The sequence below is a fragment of the Amia ocellicauda genome, chromosome 3 (genome assembly GCF_036373705.1).
Source record: "Amia ocellicauda isolate fAmiCal2 chromosome 3, fAmiCal2.hap1, whole genome shotgun sequence".
Classification (NCBI taxonomy): Eukaryota; Metazoa; Chordata; class Actinopteri; order Amiiformes; family Amiidae; genus Amia; species Amia ocellicauda.
In genome coordinates this window covers 27,162,227-27,178,280 of record NC_089852.1, presented here as the reverse complement: position 1 = coordinate 27,178,280, position 16,054 = coordinate 27,162,227, and the positions used below count along the sequence as shown (strand labels likewise).

Genomic DNA, 16,054 nt, shown 5'->3' with positions numbered 1-16,054 from the left:
AATGAACACAGCCACAAGATCCCCTGAAGACATGCATGATCGTGTTGGTAAGAGTGTGTGGCGTTGGAGGCCTTCTCTCACGATGCAGTTCTGTCCTCCACAGATCACTGACCTGGAGACCCGTGTGGAGGCACTGAAGAGCTCAAATCCCTCCTAGAGGCTGCGGAGACAAGGAGAGCGAGCGTGTACCCCAGCCATTCTTTTATCTACATTTCCCCAGGTGGAAGGAAGAAAGGAAAAACAAATGAGAGAGAGAGAAAAGAAAGGAAAAAACAATCAAAAGACAGTCTTTTGGAAAGAGATATGGAAGGGGCTGCAAGAACGGGGGGTGTAAAAAATTTAAATGCAAGAGAGAAAAAAAAGAAAGGCTTAACATAGGGGGGAAAAAATATTATGTGTATATACCTGAAGTCCTTTATCCCTTTAGCAGTGTCACTGGACCCAGGTTTCCTTGTGTCCCCCCTCTGGCTCAGGCCAGGTGTGTTTTTGCAGGCTTCTGCTGGCTTGTGTAAGGAATGAGGGCCGTCTCTCTCTCTTTGCGTGTGCGTGCGTGTGTGCGTGTGTGTGTGTGAGCGAGTGTGTGCGTGCATGGTTTTACTAACTAGCTAGGAATACTGCCACCTGGTGCACAGGCTGTCGGCGGGCCTGCTTGTGTTATGGACGCAAGGATGCAGAGGTCTGGGGGTATAGTTTAAAATGAATGCTGTACTGTTGGAGTTGGTTTATTTATGTGACGTGCATATCTGGGTCATTTTTATGATTATTATCGTTATTTTATTTTTGAACTATTGGGAAGTTGTTCCATTCCAAAAGAAGAAGAAGAAAAAGAAAGAAATTCCCTCATTTCTAAATCCACTGTAAGATTCCAAGCTTTCAATGTGTTTGGGGTGGGGGTGGGGGGGTTGTTCAGATGTGCATATGGATACAGAGCAGATTTGGGTTGTATATATTTGTGATGTATTTAAAATTCCAGGACGCTTAGGACATCAGCAGGGGCTGAGCAGCTGAAGTGATTGTTGGTTTGGGGGAAAACCACCCGATAGCCTCCTTTGTTTTGCAAGAGGCATCTGATTGGGGAGCGAGTGCATGACTTATGAATTTGTCATTATGTGAGTGTCCCTGCTGCAAATTAAACTGTTGTAGGCAATTATTTTCAAAATGGTTAACAGGGTTAATACAACACAGCCATCAGCATTCAACGTAAATGCGTACCTTGTGTTCCAGTTTTAATTTTATTTATTTTTAATTTTCGATGCTCAGTAGTATTTTATTTGTGCTTACTTGTAAATACATTGATAACCCACAAAAAACGGGGTGGGGGACCAGCAAGATGTGAGGGTCCTGTCCATATCGGTGAGGAAGCAGTGTTGAAATGAGGCACTTTTGCCTGGAAGGTGGTTTTGTATCGAGTGCAATCAGCAGTCCTTGTATTGGGAACAAATACTTTGGTAGGTTTTTAAGGGAACTAAAGGGACGAAGGACTTCAGGTGTATGACAGTTTTTTATTATTATTATTATTATTATTATTATTATTATTATTATATTGTTTGCTTTCCAAAAAAAAAAAAAAAAAAAAAAAATGTTTGTTGGAGAAGCTCCTCAGAGATACCTTGGACACGACGTTCCTGCTTAGTGACCGACCCAGTCTCCTTGTACTGGGCGTGAGCTGCTGCCTTTCCTGCAGTATTGTTCGTCTCTGTATTATACGGAATTGCAGTGCCCACGCTACACCACAGTCCATTGGAAATCCTGTGGTAATATTTATTTTCCATTGTTGTGAGTCATGTTTTAGTAGTAAGCATCCATGGTGGATCGTATGGTGTGGTATACAAGGGGGAAGGCTTTTGAGGAGTGTGTTTTCTCCTGTCCTGCGTGTGTGTGTGAGTCAGAACCGCCACGCAGTGTAGTTTATGTGACCCCATTATCGCTACAGCCTTCCTCTGATTTCTATTGGCTTCTGGGCTTGCAGGAGGAGGGGCTACTGATGTCTCCGCTTTTCCTGTTACACGGTTGGCCCACCATACCACACCCATTTCTCAGAAACTTCTTATTGGTTTTCTAATGCAGCGCTGATCACGTTTTCATGAGACTTGTACATTTGGGGCGGGGCGGGGGAATGTAATTACAGCCGTGGGAAGAATAATCCTAATAATAATAGGGTTTGTGAATTCCTTTTAAAATGATCTGTCGAAATCGAAATAGCATCCAATGCTGCAAAAAGGAAGAAATCTATTCAGGATGATGTGTCGTAAGCTTCTTAGCTTCAGATGGTATTTTAGTTTACTCGTGCAGATTTATTTTTTTCTCATCTACTGCCCGTTTGTTTAACTAATCTGAGCTGTGCTCCAGGGTGTCCCTCTGATGTGTGACCGTGCGTCTCTTTGGGGAGGGTGGGAGAGGCCCCGGCCCCCCGCGTCTCCAGCCCTGCCTGCTGTCCACACGCTCCACTTCGATGTGACTCCAGTGCCTTTGTTGTTGTTGTTGTTGTTTTTCCAAACAAGGTCAGTCGCAGTCTTCAGCGGAGCCTTGGCCTTCTCTCTCATTTCTGCCCGTCTGTGGTGTATGACCCCGGTCCTGCAGAACCCCAGGCCTGCAGCTGTTCAGGCTGTCTTGCCCCCTCCCCCCATAGCTTTCCCTGTCCAAGCTGGGAGGCCCCTGCTGTATCCTCTCAAAAGCTTCAGCAGGAATCGGCCCTGACAAAACACTGGCCTGGAATCTGATGAGACCAAAGACATAAAACAAGTACAGGTCTCTCCAGCAGTGATTGTCATCCAGCGCCAGCAGTAGAGTTGAGCACACTCCCACGGGCTTTTAGAAATAGGGGGCGAGGTGTGTTTGGGACCGTTTGCTCATAAAGGTGCTTCAGCTGGTTGCCCCGGTGTTTGGAGATCCACAGTGTCTTCCTGATTCAAATTCAACTGAGCCCTGATTGACCTAGTCACACCCATGAGTTTACTCAATTAGCACGTGTTTTTCCAGGTAACATTTCCCACAGATACTTTTTTCCCCCAGTTATAACAACTTTTCCTCAGTTATATTTCTCTTCCCGTTCTCACCCGTCTTGCTCGAATGTGCTTTACTGTGTGTGGTCAGTTTTGGTGTTCATTATTGTTGTGTTGAAAGGTTACATTGCGAGAATATACATAACATAGTATATCATCAACATCAGATCTCTCTTTGCAAAATGTATTAATCTCTTGAGCAAACCTGTGTCATGAATCTTATGTTTTTAGTTTTATTCTCATTTTCATATTTTAAATAGTTATTATCATCTGAGGTGAACTTGTAATTTATTTGGCAAGCTGGCATTCTGATATCATACATCCAATTGCCTAAATCCTGCTCCATAAAACTGATGTAGACATAACTGTTATTTGTTACAGACTTCTGAAATGTGAAATTACAATTACAAGTAATAAACTGTCCATTTGTGAGTCCTAAAACAGACCGTTTCAATGCAGTATTGTGGGTTTTCAAACTTTCCTTAAATATCAGTGTTGGTCCTTTATTACAGAACTTCTAATCTCTTTTGTTGTTGTTGTTGTTGTAATTATTATTATTATTATTATTATTATTATTATTATTATTTACTAATGTCATAACCTGCTTGAAAGAAAACAAAGACAAAAAATGCTTATTTAATTTCATTTCAGTGTCTGTGTAAACACTGCTGCATGAACAGTGAGTAGTTTCAGATTCACTGTAATCATGTACATTTGACCAGACCAGAGGTCAGTTTTTAAAGCTGTCTCCTATATTAATTTAGTTATTGATGCATTTTGACGCAATTAACCTATAATAATAATAATAATAATAATAATAATAATAATAATATATATCTAACACCTCTGTGAAGATGTTTGCTGTTTCTGCAGTAAGGCAAGTTTAACCTGTAACCCTTACCTGTATATTTCCCATTGGAGTAGCATGGAACTGATATCCAAATTCTGCTTGTTAGCCCTTAATTTGGACAGCTTTCACTCCTGTTTTGTTTCTTGTTTTTTAATTGAATATATTATTGCTTCATTGCCTTCAAATCTGCTGTCTAATTAATCTGTAAACCACTGGACTCACTGATAGCTCAGTCTGGCTTGGCTGCCTTTGTGCTGCTGGCTGGCTCTCAATCAGGACAGAATAACTGCTTAACCTACTATGTGTTGAATAAAGGGGTGAGGACAACAAATTAAAAAGGGGTTGGTCTAAGTCTCATTGGACATTTCCGTTGAATGCAACATTAACATATCTGCTCAGCAGAGGGCGCTGTGTCCTATCCCCTCCACCAAGAATTTTTGCTGGTTTGATTGTTGAAAGTGGGCTGAATTTTCTCACTGGAACTGGTATTAACTGGAGTCCCCAGTGCAACTGTACTGCACATCTGTCACTGCAGGGGGGAAGGGTCTGGGGGAGTATGGGGGGTGGGGGGGGTGACTTCTGCCCTGTTTTCACCTGTCACTAAAACCGGAGTTCAGGAATTAGAATTTGTTTCCGTACTGACCTTGGCCATCCTCCACACATCGCTAGCAGTGTGCGGCACCTGCTCTTACACCTAAACTGCACATTCCATAGTTGTAATGCCCCAGGCAGCACCTTTACACCAACATTAACACCGGGACCATAAGTGCTTCCTCTATTTTGTTTGACCCCTAAATTCACTTGCTTGGTGCTCCTGGGTTCACAGGAGTGTTCATCTCTATCCCTCCACATCCAGTGTCAGGTGGAAACGGGTATGCAGCCAAGTATATATTCTGCCCATTGTGCATATTGTGTTCTGTCGTTGGGGGTTTTGCCACGTGGGACCGCGGCTCCCGCTACGGCTCCCACTACGGCTCCCACCACCTCCCTACAGCTGGCGAGTGTCTGTGTGTTAAGCGCTTCGTTTTGCTCTAACCATATAATTTTCCTTCAACTTACTTTTTGTATTAAAACTGGATGAATCCCGAAATTATCTGATTGTATTTTTTCTTCTTACCACCAAGACAGGTCATTTTCCAGGTGTCTTATTTCCCTGCTCCTGTGTGCAAAACGTTCAAGGGAAACACAAGTCAATAACAAATACAAAAATAATATGAATGGGGGAAAAAGAGAGAGAGAGACTCCTACATTATCACAAACCTAGCTTCCGCCATTGCTTTTAGGTTGACATCGACGGACCAGTAACTTTCGACAGGAACTCATCTGGAATGTTGTCCTGGACTGGATTTGTGTTCTAGAAAGCTCTTGCCAGTTTTCTACAGTGGCACGAACCCACTGCGTGAAAAACACTGAACTGGACGCTGTGCTTGAAATCTGCAGAATAAGGGGTTCTCTCTTATTCCATAATGTGGAAATACAAAACGGACTCGGTCGAGAAAGTCACCTAAAGTTCACTCGGCATACCTCTGCTACAGGCCAATCGCTGTATAGTATTAATCTCCCTCAACCTCATTTTGAAGTTCTGCAAACAAGCTTTACCGGATAGCGCATATTAATTATTATAATGGTTCTTTCATAACTTACTAAAACATGTATTATGTCATTGGAAACTGAGACAAACGAACATACCGAAAAGAAACCGTAACAAACGTGACCATCAGGAAGGAGACACGGGTGTGTGGAACATGCCTTCGGACGGAAGCTGCGAGTTTCTCGCAGGCCACAAGTCCGTGCTTGTAAAGTGTGATGGGGAACTTTTTCAAAGAAACCAACAAACGACAACAAAAAATGGATATAAAGAGTAGGATTACAGTGCTGTAATAGACTAGAATAAAAGCTACATTTCTTGTTCTCATTCCACACCGCTGTTTCTTAATGGTTCATCTTTGGATTGTAAAAAAAATATTGTTTTGATCTTGGTGAGGTGCGCAGCCATCTGATGTCTAGATTTCAAAAACGTGTTTCTGTTACCATGGTAGGAACTCACCCCTGATCTCTGCGAAAGTCCCAGCCATCTGTAAGTCCTCATTGATCATGGGTTGGTGATATGGCCATCCCATTTATATCTTCTGATTCCACATGCCTTGTGTATTTTGTTTTTTTTAATGCTTCTTCCCCCTGTTATTTCCTGCCACACATAGAAAAAATATATAAAAAAGGATAAAAAATACTACTATACATCCATTTGTTGAATTCTAAATTTCTTGATTTATTCTGAATTATTAAGTCATATGTCATCCTGCATAATTTACAGTCATTATTAATAAATAGGGTTGTGTTTAAATGAACATCCGAAATCTTTTATCCTGTTTTTTTTGTTCTTGTTGGTCTTTCATCTTTGATTTCCAGCTGTGTATGGTATCTTGAAATTGATTAATCTGGGTTGTAAACAGCACCACCTGCTGACTCTCCTTGCCTGATGTGTTGTCATAGTCCCTGTACATACGTGTTCAGATTGAATTGATAACTGGCATTCACAGAGTTGAAAACTTAAAAACACCTTTTGAGGTTGATGCACACTTTTAGGAAATCAGGAAAAACACTGTAGCTTCTATGTCTTTCAGAGCAAATACAACACAATTTCTTTGACCACAGAAGTGCATTTTAGTTGAGCAACATTCTGCAAATTCAGATTAGGAGGAATAAGAGACACAACTGCTTAAGCTTCCTGCAGACCAAGGCAGCGCTTAGCAGGGAGTACAAGCAGCGGGCAGGTCTTAATCTCACACACGACAGTAGCAGCGGCGCAGGAGTGTTTGGTTACTCGATTACTTCTTACTTTCTTGCATCTGTAATTGAAAGGGCCGTGTTGGACTCATTAGCCTGAAGGAGAGAAGTCGATTCTGGCAATCACGACAATCTCGTACAGGTACCTTTCGGGGCCCAGGGGGAAGATTGTGAAATGCCTGGAGAGGGAAATTAGCAGGAACATGCAGGGGGAACATAAGTGAAGTGTGGCAGACCGTTAGATTTCCACGTGACTAATTGCATGCAGGTGTGACTTTGATTTACAGCTACAGACCCTTCATTCTTCCATCCTGCAGCAAGGCATTACTGAAACATTTAAGTTCAGTTGTTAGGATTTCACATGTTCACAAAGCATAGCCCTACTGCCCACCCCAGCTCTTATTTTAATAATAATGATAATGGGGATAAAATGCCTTCTAGGCAAGGGATCCCCCCTTACCAACAGGGCAGCCTTTCAGTTCCTACCTGGCTCTGCCCACATACACTTGGTGTAATCCATGTATAGGTTCTGATGCATGTTTTATGGCCTACATGTTTCTACATATGTTCATTTACAGCTGTCCTCCTCCTCTGAGGAATAGCCATGCATATTGGTGGGCCTGAGGATCAGCATCTTTTTTGGGGGGTGGGGGTTCTGCAGTAATATGGCAATAAATTGTATTTGTTTCGTATGAATATGTTGTTTCTCCCCACCCTGAGCAGTCTGTTTGGCCCATTCCCTTTTCCATGAAAGGCAGTTTGCCTTTTTTTCTGTAGTTAATTGCATTCTCTCTCTACACTCAAGGAGGCGCCAGAAGCTACTCATCCGCAAGACTAGGGTAAAAGTGAATTATGCATTTGAATGAAGTTGCACGGGACACAATGCAGAAAGACAACTATGGCAAGCCAAATTTTCATTTCAAATATTTTGAGATATCTTCAAATAATTCCAGATATCTTCAAATATTTCAAAATATCTATAAATCATTTAAAAAAATCTGCAAACCATTTAGAGATATCTGCAAACCATTTAGAGATATCTGCAAAATAATTAGATATATCAGCAAATAATTTAAATATATCTCTAAATGATAATTTGGCTTGCCATAGACAATGGCTTTGAAACGCATCTAACAGCAGTTACTTGCTGGTCTTTCAGTTACATGTTATTTTCCGGTCTTCTCCGATTTGTTCCTATCTCCTCAATACCACTTAATGTTTTCAATATGTTAAGTATTTTTTCCAAACTGATTTTATCCACCAAGGAGGCTAGCATTAACTTGAAATAAAGATGTAATGTTTTATTTCTTGAGGGTGTAGTGGTATGGTGACAGGATTCTTAATCTTTTTTTTTTTAAATTATTCGCTTTCCACATTAAAATTCAGCGGTTGGCAGTCTGTGGGGGTGCCAAGCTTTGATTAGGATTCAATGGCATTTCCCATTAATCCATGTTCACTCAAAAGGGTACCGAGTGATTTATTGGTTTTTATTAGGTTTCCCTTTTGCACGCTTGCATTTACGCCCCCATTAGCAATTAAATCCCCTGCACAGACAAAGGGAGTGCGTCTGAAAAATCCTGTTTGCACTGTAGTCATCCTTGAGCAGCTGCAAGGCAGGGTTTGTTATAGTCAGTACAGTTTGCACCAGGACAGTGAACTAATATAGCTGCTGGCGCATTAAAAGCCATAATGAGTTGAGTTGAGGTTCTATTGTAGAATGATTAATCGTTCTGACCGATTTCTTTAATCATGTATAGTATGACCCTTGGTAGATTGTGATTCAGCAAACAAAACTGAAAACAACTATACATTCAGTGCAAACAAGTGCGTCTACATCAGTGACATCAGCACTCTGTGACGTAGATTTAAGCATCTGTCCGCTTTCCTGCGTTTGTACCCTGCCGCACTTGCGTTTTCGTGTCGTGTTTCTGGTGGCATTTGCTGACTCCACTTTAAGCTTCATGGCAATGCAAATGTGTGCACCCAACCTCCTAGGCCGACACACAGGAGCGCAATAAATAAAGCCCCCTGCTTGCCACGGGAGCTGCAGGGGAATGTTAATGTTGAGGATTTATCACCCGACTGTAAAAGAAGCCTATTCCCAATACGAGTGGCTTGGGCCTAATTTATGCTGCTTCTGCAATTAGATTTGATACAATGCACGGGGGAAAGATTGTTTTTATTAGTATGATTAACTCATGCATGTCTGCTGCAGTGAGAGGTTGCGTTCAATCCTCGTTCTGCGTTAATAATTAACCTCTTCACCTAAGGAAGATGACCCTGGAGGGGTATGCCAGTGGTTTGAGTATAGAGGATGTGCTTTGACGGAAGACGGCTCCTGAAATCTCATTATTGAACGAGAAAGCTACCTGGGGTGGAGACATTAGGACAGAAAGTGGTGTGATCAATGTGCCGGTCACGTATCGGTTATATTAATAAGACCAGTAGATCTGCAATAAATGGTGTCAAAATTCAGTTCCTATCAAGAACCTGTGTAATTAGAAAAACTAAATGTAATAAATTCTCTGTCAAAATGATGATTTGTTTTTTAAGTGAATTAATTCAGACTTAGTGACTCTGTAAGCATTTGTAAGTAATAAGGCCCAGCATCTCACAACGGGAATTATGTTAGTGTTGTCTGATGTTCTTTTCAGTGCACATAATTATGTCTTCATGCTCCTCTCTTCATCCATAATGGCATAACCTCACGTCCTTCCATGAACCTAAAAACTGAGTGACTGTTACCAAGAGCGTAAGCAGACAGGTCACAAGGTCATGCGAGTGTTTTTTTTTTTTTTTTTGTAAAGGGCACCATTATCTCCAGGATGAAATATTGTGATATTATATACAAGTGTAAAGTGCCAACAGTCAAAATTGAGGGTCGTTTAGTTTGACGGTCTTTAGGCCTACGAATATGAAAAAGCCAGGTCACAGTACAGTGATAGTCGAATTTATAACACAATCAACAGAACAGAGTCCTGCTCCCAATACCACAGAACACCACTGGGATGACCTGACATTTGGAAATCAGCCCCACAGCACTACACAGCTTTGATACAACATAAATTGGCACAGTATGCATCTAGATAATAATAAGAACAGCGGAGGTTGTCAAGGCCAAGGTATTAATAGTATTGTGATTTATTTGTAGTTAATTATTTTAACCTGCTTTCCGATCCCGACCTATTGAATCATTCAGGGCCGTGGCGGAACGGGAATCTTTTGCTGAGGGGGGGAGGAAAGGAGGTCAGTTATGATGAACCTGCCCTTTGAAAGATTGTCATAGCAACAGATGACGGCAGCTATACCTGCTCCCGGAGAAAAGAAAAGAGAAGGAAAAAAAATAACTGACTTAAAGACTCTTGACTGGAGTGAAGGAGAACTGCCAGGGGTAAAATGTTTGCAGATTCAGCTGGCAACCAGACTGATGTAATCGCGTTTCTTATGGCTTTTAAGTTCTGGTGCTGTTTCAGGGGGGCTGCTGTAGATGTTACAACACGGATGGAGACAACCAGATAAGAAGAACATTGGACTTGAAACACAAGGCCTCAAATAAATAAATAAAGGATTTCAACAAATAAACAAATAATTGACCGGCACACAATCACAGCATAGACTTCTAATATCACTGAGAAAAGTGGGTCTCCGTGCTACACAGACAGCAGACAGTCATAGCCCAGATCTGCCAGTTTTCATTGAGAGAGGAGGAGGCGAGCGAGACGGCGCTCCAGGCCAGCGATGGCAAAACAAAGCGGAGATGCACTGCCAGCCGGGGGACTGGCGCAGACTGTGTTTATTTACCAGTCTTATTAACGTTATTTGAGCAAGCTGGCGGACCGAGGTGTTCGCTTCTAGTTTGGGGACGTTGTCATTTCCAGCACATACGGACAAGTAGTGAGTAGAAGATGGTGGGGGAGTACAGGCCCTCTCTGGAGAGGTGGTTTCTAGTGTGGCTAAGGGCAGGAGTTAATGATGTGCCTCTGCTCAATCAGGATCTGGATAGACGGTGAGGGAGTTGAACAATACAGTCTTGAGCAGTACATTCCCTGACAAGAGACACCCCATCCCCCATGCCCAGAAAATATACCATTGCTCTACACAGCCCTCTGCATTTCTCCAGTCCTGTGAGAAAGGACCCATGGCTTCCAATAAAGGGATGGACTGGGCTTGCTTTGATCTTATTGGTCTTCTATTTTTATAACTTCTGTTTTGCTTTGTTGTCAGTTGCATCTCTAATCTGCGTAGATATACAATGATGTACAAACTGATCTTAATTGAGACTTCGATCTTACTCATTCAAAGTTGAAATTGTAAACCGGTCTTTATTTCCCACAAGCAGCGTGTTCGTGGCGGCCGATTAATTTAATGTCACAGTTTTAAAAAAGCTCATTTTTTAATGCTACACTTTCCACACATAAAGGCACTGCAATTGTAAGTAAACAAATAAATAAATAAAAGAAAATCAACTCCCCCCCGTGATCGCGGCTATAACGCTGCTCGCTGATTGGTTCAGCCCTAATTGATACCTTCTTCCTGTGAGCACCGGATGTTGACTCTCTCTCTCTCAATGAAACGTGGTCACCGAGACATCATTTTATATGACGTGGGAGCTTGTTATGGGAGGGGAAGGTTGAATAAAGCGGGAATTGAAATATTTCTGCTCCAGTATTGAGACTGTATTTGACGTTTGCTCATCCTCGATTTTTGCTCTTTTCCAAAATCTGTCATTGCGGACTCGAGTGGCGATCTAATCGTCGATGACGTCACATTTGCTTTGATGTTCGGAATGCCGAGGACCCAGCTGGAAGAAACTGACACACTTTACGGTACATTGCACCCCTTGCAGCTTGAACCCACAATAGTCTGAGAAGGATCCATAACAGCAGAGAACAAAATAATAATAATAACCTAATATTAAACACAACAAGCGACTTTTACTGTTCTGTTACCATCAATGTTTTGTTTCAAGGTAAAATAATAGTTTTCACCTAAGAAGATGATCACATTGGACTATGCCTTTCATTCCCATAGAGTGGACGCATGGCTCTATTAGATCTTGCAACAGAAATCACAGCTTTGCCTGAGTGCTTTCTTTTAATGCTGGTTTTAAAGTCCATTTCAAGTTTGCTTTGATCTTTATTGATGTATCCATTAATTCATTTGTTCATTCACCCATGCAATCACTTTAGTAAAAAAAGATGCACAGCCCTGTAGCCTATACCAGATATGCTGGCGCAGTTTCTCCACTGTACAAGGTGAAGGTATTTCAGCTGTTGTAGAAACAAATCAAGGGACGGCCTGCGGCAACTGGAGGTCTCTGGAGGTAAGAAAAGTCTGCTTCCATCACATATCTCCTTCAGTCAGGGGGAGCCTTGTGTGGCAGCTCTCTTCATCTTCACAGAACAACCCTTGGGGAGATTATATAATCAAGCTATACCCTTTTCAGTCAAGAAGCACCTATACAATCAGTTTTTACAGATGTGTGTTTGAAGTCACAGTAATATAGAATTCCCTGCCTATAGGATTGGTATTTACATTGTGGCTTTAATACCTAGGGTTAGATGGATCTGAAGCAAGTACACTAGTTGACATTCAAACTGAATATGCATAAAGGATTCTTTTTGATTATCTGTTCTTTCACTTGCAGCCAAATAGACCATGCTAATTGTGTGCATCTGAGTGCCTGTGTGTGTTTTTATGTCATCCATAAAAATCTACTAGGCTGTATGTAGCATGCAATCTGGTTTGCTTTGTCACTGCCTCCTAAAATAATGCATTGTTTACAAATGAATGAATGCAGTTGGAAGCATGATTGCAGAAAAATATGCTCCTGAGCCAGTTGATTACCGGGATATTTTATAATTTAAATGCAGGACATGTCCTTCTCAGTATGATGAACTTCACGCAGAATGACCCAAAGGGGTTGGATTGCCCTGTGAAATGTTTCTCCTGCACATCTGCAAATACCCAGGTCCTCAGCTGGCCAGATGCTTTATATTGCACAATAATCGTGTATATTGCAGATCCCACGAATGTATGATTTTGATGCTGTTGTTTTATTCCTCTAAGCAAGAGGGACCTCATTAAATCCTGATGTTTTGTTGCACAGCACAAGCCAGTGCTGTCCTCGTAATTGTGCCAATCACTATCATCTCCGTGCTTAGACTGGAGCTCGAATGCGAAACCCGATAATGTTTGCAGCAATTAACAACATCAGAATCCCACAGGAACGTGCTAGGAGACAGCATGTCCACATGCCAATGTACATTTTGAGTAAAACACTGTATGCATAATATAGAATGGTGAATCTAACTTTGATTTCCATCACTCAAGAGGGGACTCCTAACAGAAGTGCTGAGTGAATAGAGCAGGCTGGCGCAGCCTGCGATGTGTTGGACTCAATTGAATTACAATGCCCCTTCAGAATATCCTTCCAGATGGGCACAGGGAGAGAGAAAAGGGGGTGGGGGGGTTACTTTGTGGGTGTGAACGCCACATGTCAGAGTAAGATATTCTGGCCCCCCAGAGAGCGTGCACGGCCATAAGCATTCATCGGTCTGTGTCAGAGGGAAGAGCAGGGAGAGGAGGTGCAATGGGATTGGAATAGCCTGTTCTGTATGCGTGCAGTGATTAAGCCAGGGGGTCAGGTCAGCAGTGTGTTACTCCACTGTAGAGGCAGCTTGTAAATATTCCCAGAACCTCAGAAAAGGCCAATAGGACACTTCAGAGTAGTCAAGAGAATGTTAGGAACATAATTTCCCTAGTGATTTGTTTTTAATAACAATGAATACATTTTATTTTTATATATATATATATATATATATATGTATTCATTGTTATTAAAAACAAATCACTAGGGAAATGTAAAATCACAATGTGAACTACTTTTCTTGCGTGCATTCTCGTATATTATATATATATATATATATATAGAGAATGCACGCAAGAAAAGTAGTTCTCATTGTTCCTGTTGCAGTGACTTAAGCTGCTAAAGGGCTCCATCCTACACCTTATTTTTAATTTAAAATTAGACATGTTCATTTATTTCCCATTGCTTTGATGTAATATTTAACATTTTGGGCTGGAAGGCATCTTTCCAATGTCTCCACTGTAGCCAGAAAGCATTAACAAAAGTGTGTTTTTTTTTTTGTTTTTTTTTCTCTTTGGTTGTTTGAAGTTCAGAAAGGGGGGACTGTATCCTTTAAGTTGAAATTCACGTGGGGTTTGGAGAGACAATCGTGTCATCTCCAGTTTGTGTGTAGCCATGCTTGAAAAACTGCATCTCTGGTGTTGTCTGCTAACGGTTAAATATATACAAAGCTACAAATCGGATCAACTACTAAATAACACTCTTGAGAATACACTCCGGTGCAGAGGTAAGATACTAAGATACTAAGGGTTGTTTTTATGATCGGTGACTGTTTAAAACCCAAGGACACGAGTCCGTTACAAACTGGCTACATTGGCGTTGAAGGTTTTGTGGTTGCTGTGCAGAAACGTATTCAATATTGTTATCTACGTGCCATTTTCCAGGTGTTCTCACTCTCCGTCGGTATGCCAAGAAGCTCTTTACAGTTGCTCCCCTTGATTCATTGTAAGTGAATCACATACTAGCCAAGGGCAGCACCCCACTGGAGACCTTGAAAGAAGCATTAGGGGCCATTCAGGTCTGACTGTGGCTCTGCATCAGCCTATGTTTGGCTTTCCTTCAGCCGTTCTAACTTGTTAAACCTGATTTCGATCCTCTGCCCTTCTCATAGCTGACTCCTGTCGCGGCGCGTTCTCTTAACCCTAAACGCACTTCAGATCAGATTGATGCTGAGTCCCAGATGCGGTGGCCCAGATGTAACGTGCTGTGTCAGATGTCAGATGAGAGAATCATTATTTCGGATGAGTGCTGCGCTGCATGCAAGTCTTTACTGGGAGAGACGGTGGAAGTGGAACAACTTGCAAGGGCCATTGCTGTTATCCTCCAGTCACTGTACTTTCTAATACTTTGTCCTGGATTTCTTATCATACTTTTCAGGAATATCCTTCTCTCTCTCTCTCTCCTCATTTAAGCACACACACTTAATAGTTTTGACTTGTCTATTGAAATAGTAAATGCCAAACACATCCCCAGCTTGCCAGTGAAATTATCAAAAGATGCACTCCCCTGCTGAATTAATGAAAAGTTGTCTGTGTGATTATTCCTACAGCTGGTGTGCTCTTTTCTCAGACTAAAATGACTCTATGTTAAGAAACATAAATTAAAATGGATCAAATATTTTTGAGGCTTGTGAGGATTTTCAATTTGTGCTTCATGAACACTTTTTGTGCGTTAGTAATTACTCATTTAAGGGTTGTTTTCTCATTTTCTTTAGTAAGGAGGTAAATCAACTTATTGATAGGATTGCAGGACATATAAATGGAGCTACAACAACACAGGCATAGTAATGCAGCCATAAAATTTGTCTAATCTTCCCATCCAGGCTCCACTGTCTATTTTCTGATGGGGGTTGTGGGGATGTTATCTTGTTGGATCCAGAGGTGTGGCAATGAATCTTTAAAGTCAGGCAGTATTAATGTCACTCCTGGGACGGGTACATTCATAATGTGGCCGAGGGAACAGAGGTGTGTGTGTGAGAGAGACTGGTGGGGGTATTGAGAGATGAAATTGAGGTTGGGGGGGTTGGAAAAGAGGAGACTAGGATAATCAATATTTGTTTAATGATAGACTGAGGTCTGTTTTACGATACAGAGGGCAGGGAATCAAACGCTAGTGGGGCAAAGGATTGTGGGTTACACAATCAGTTACACAAACCCTAGAAAACAATACATGCAAGACTCTGCCTTTCATTCAATTTCTAATTTGTTTACTCTTTGTGTCGAGAAAAATCAAATTGCTTTAACCCCGTCGGTGGGGAAACCATTGGGGAACCTGTGGAACGAGTCTCTGAATTCTTGCCAAGGCAGCGTCGAAGTAGCTTCCCCAGCACGAAGACAGACACTGAACACAGATTACCCAGCAGACCTCACATATTTAACACTTTTTCTGTATGGCTGCAACGCTTGCCCTCATACCCATCTGATATTTATATTGTAAAATCTTGCAGTCTGAAGGTCAGGAAAATGTGTTTTTATTGTTAATTACTTTGTTTTACATTTTTAAGTCCTCTGTAGGTGCTAGTTCTGGTGTCAAAAGTCAATTTCTACTACATTCAAAAATAGGTTTTATGCTAAAACCCCAGATTAGGGGATTAGTAAAGGTCCAATGCTCCCAAAGATTATAATATTAAATATATATATACACACATGTCCAAAACCTTTTCTGGAAAGCATTCTGTTCTGTTACCTGTTAGACTGCAGAAAGAGAGTCTACTGAGGGGTCTGTGAGTCCTGAACCACAAAGCATTACAGTCATTCACTGCCTTTC

At 41.6% G+C, this 16,054-nt stretch overlaps 1 protein-coding gene across 4 annotated transcripts in view; it reads left to right on the top strand.

Annotated features, from left to right (window-relative positions):
• ppp1r9ba (protein phosphatase 1, regulatory subunit 9Ba) overlaps positions 1-4,945 on the top strand; it is a 49,579-nt gene extending 44,634 nt beyond the window's left edge. For all 4 annotated transcript variants that reach the window (XM_066698750.1, XM_066698747.1, XM_066698748.1 and 1 more), the window contains exon 11: positions 104-4,945. In XM_066698750.1, the coding sequence (XP_066554847.1) occupies positions 104-157 (54 nt within the window). In that variant the 3' untranslated portion in view covers positions 158-4,945. The remainder of the gene's footprint in view (positions 1-103) is intronic.
• The last annotated feature ends 11,109 nt before the right edge of the window (positions 4,946-16,054 follow it).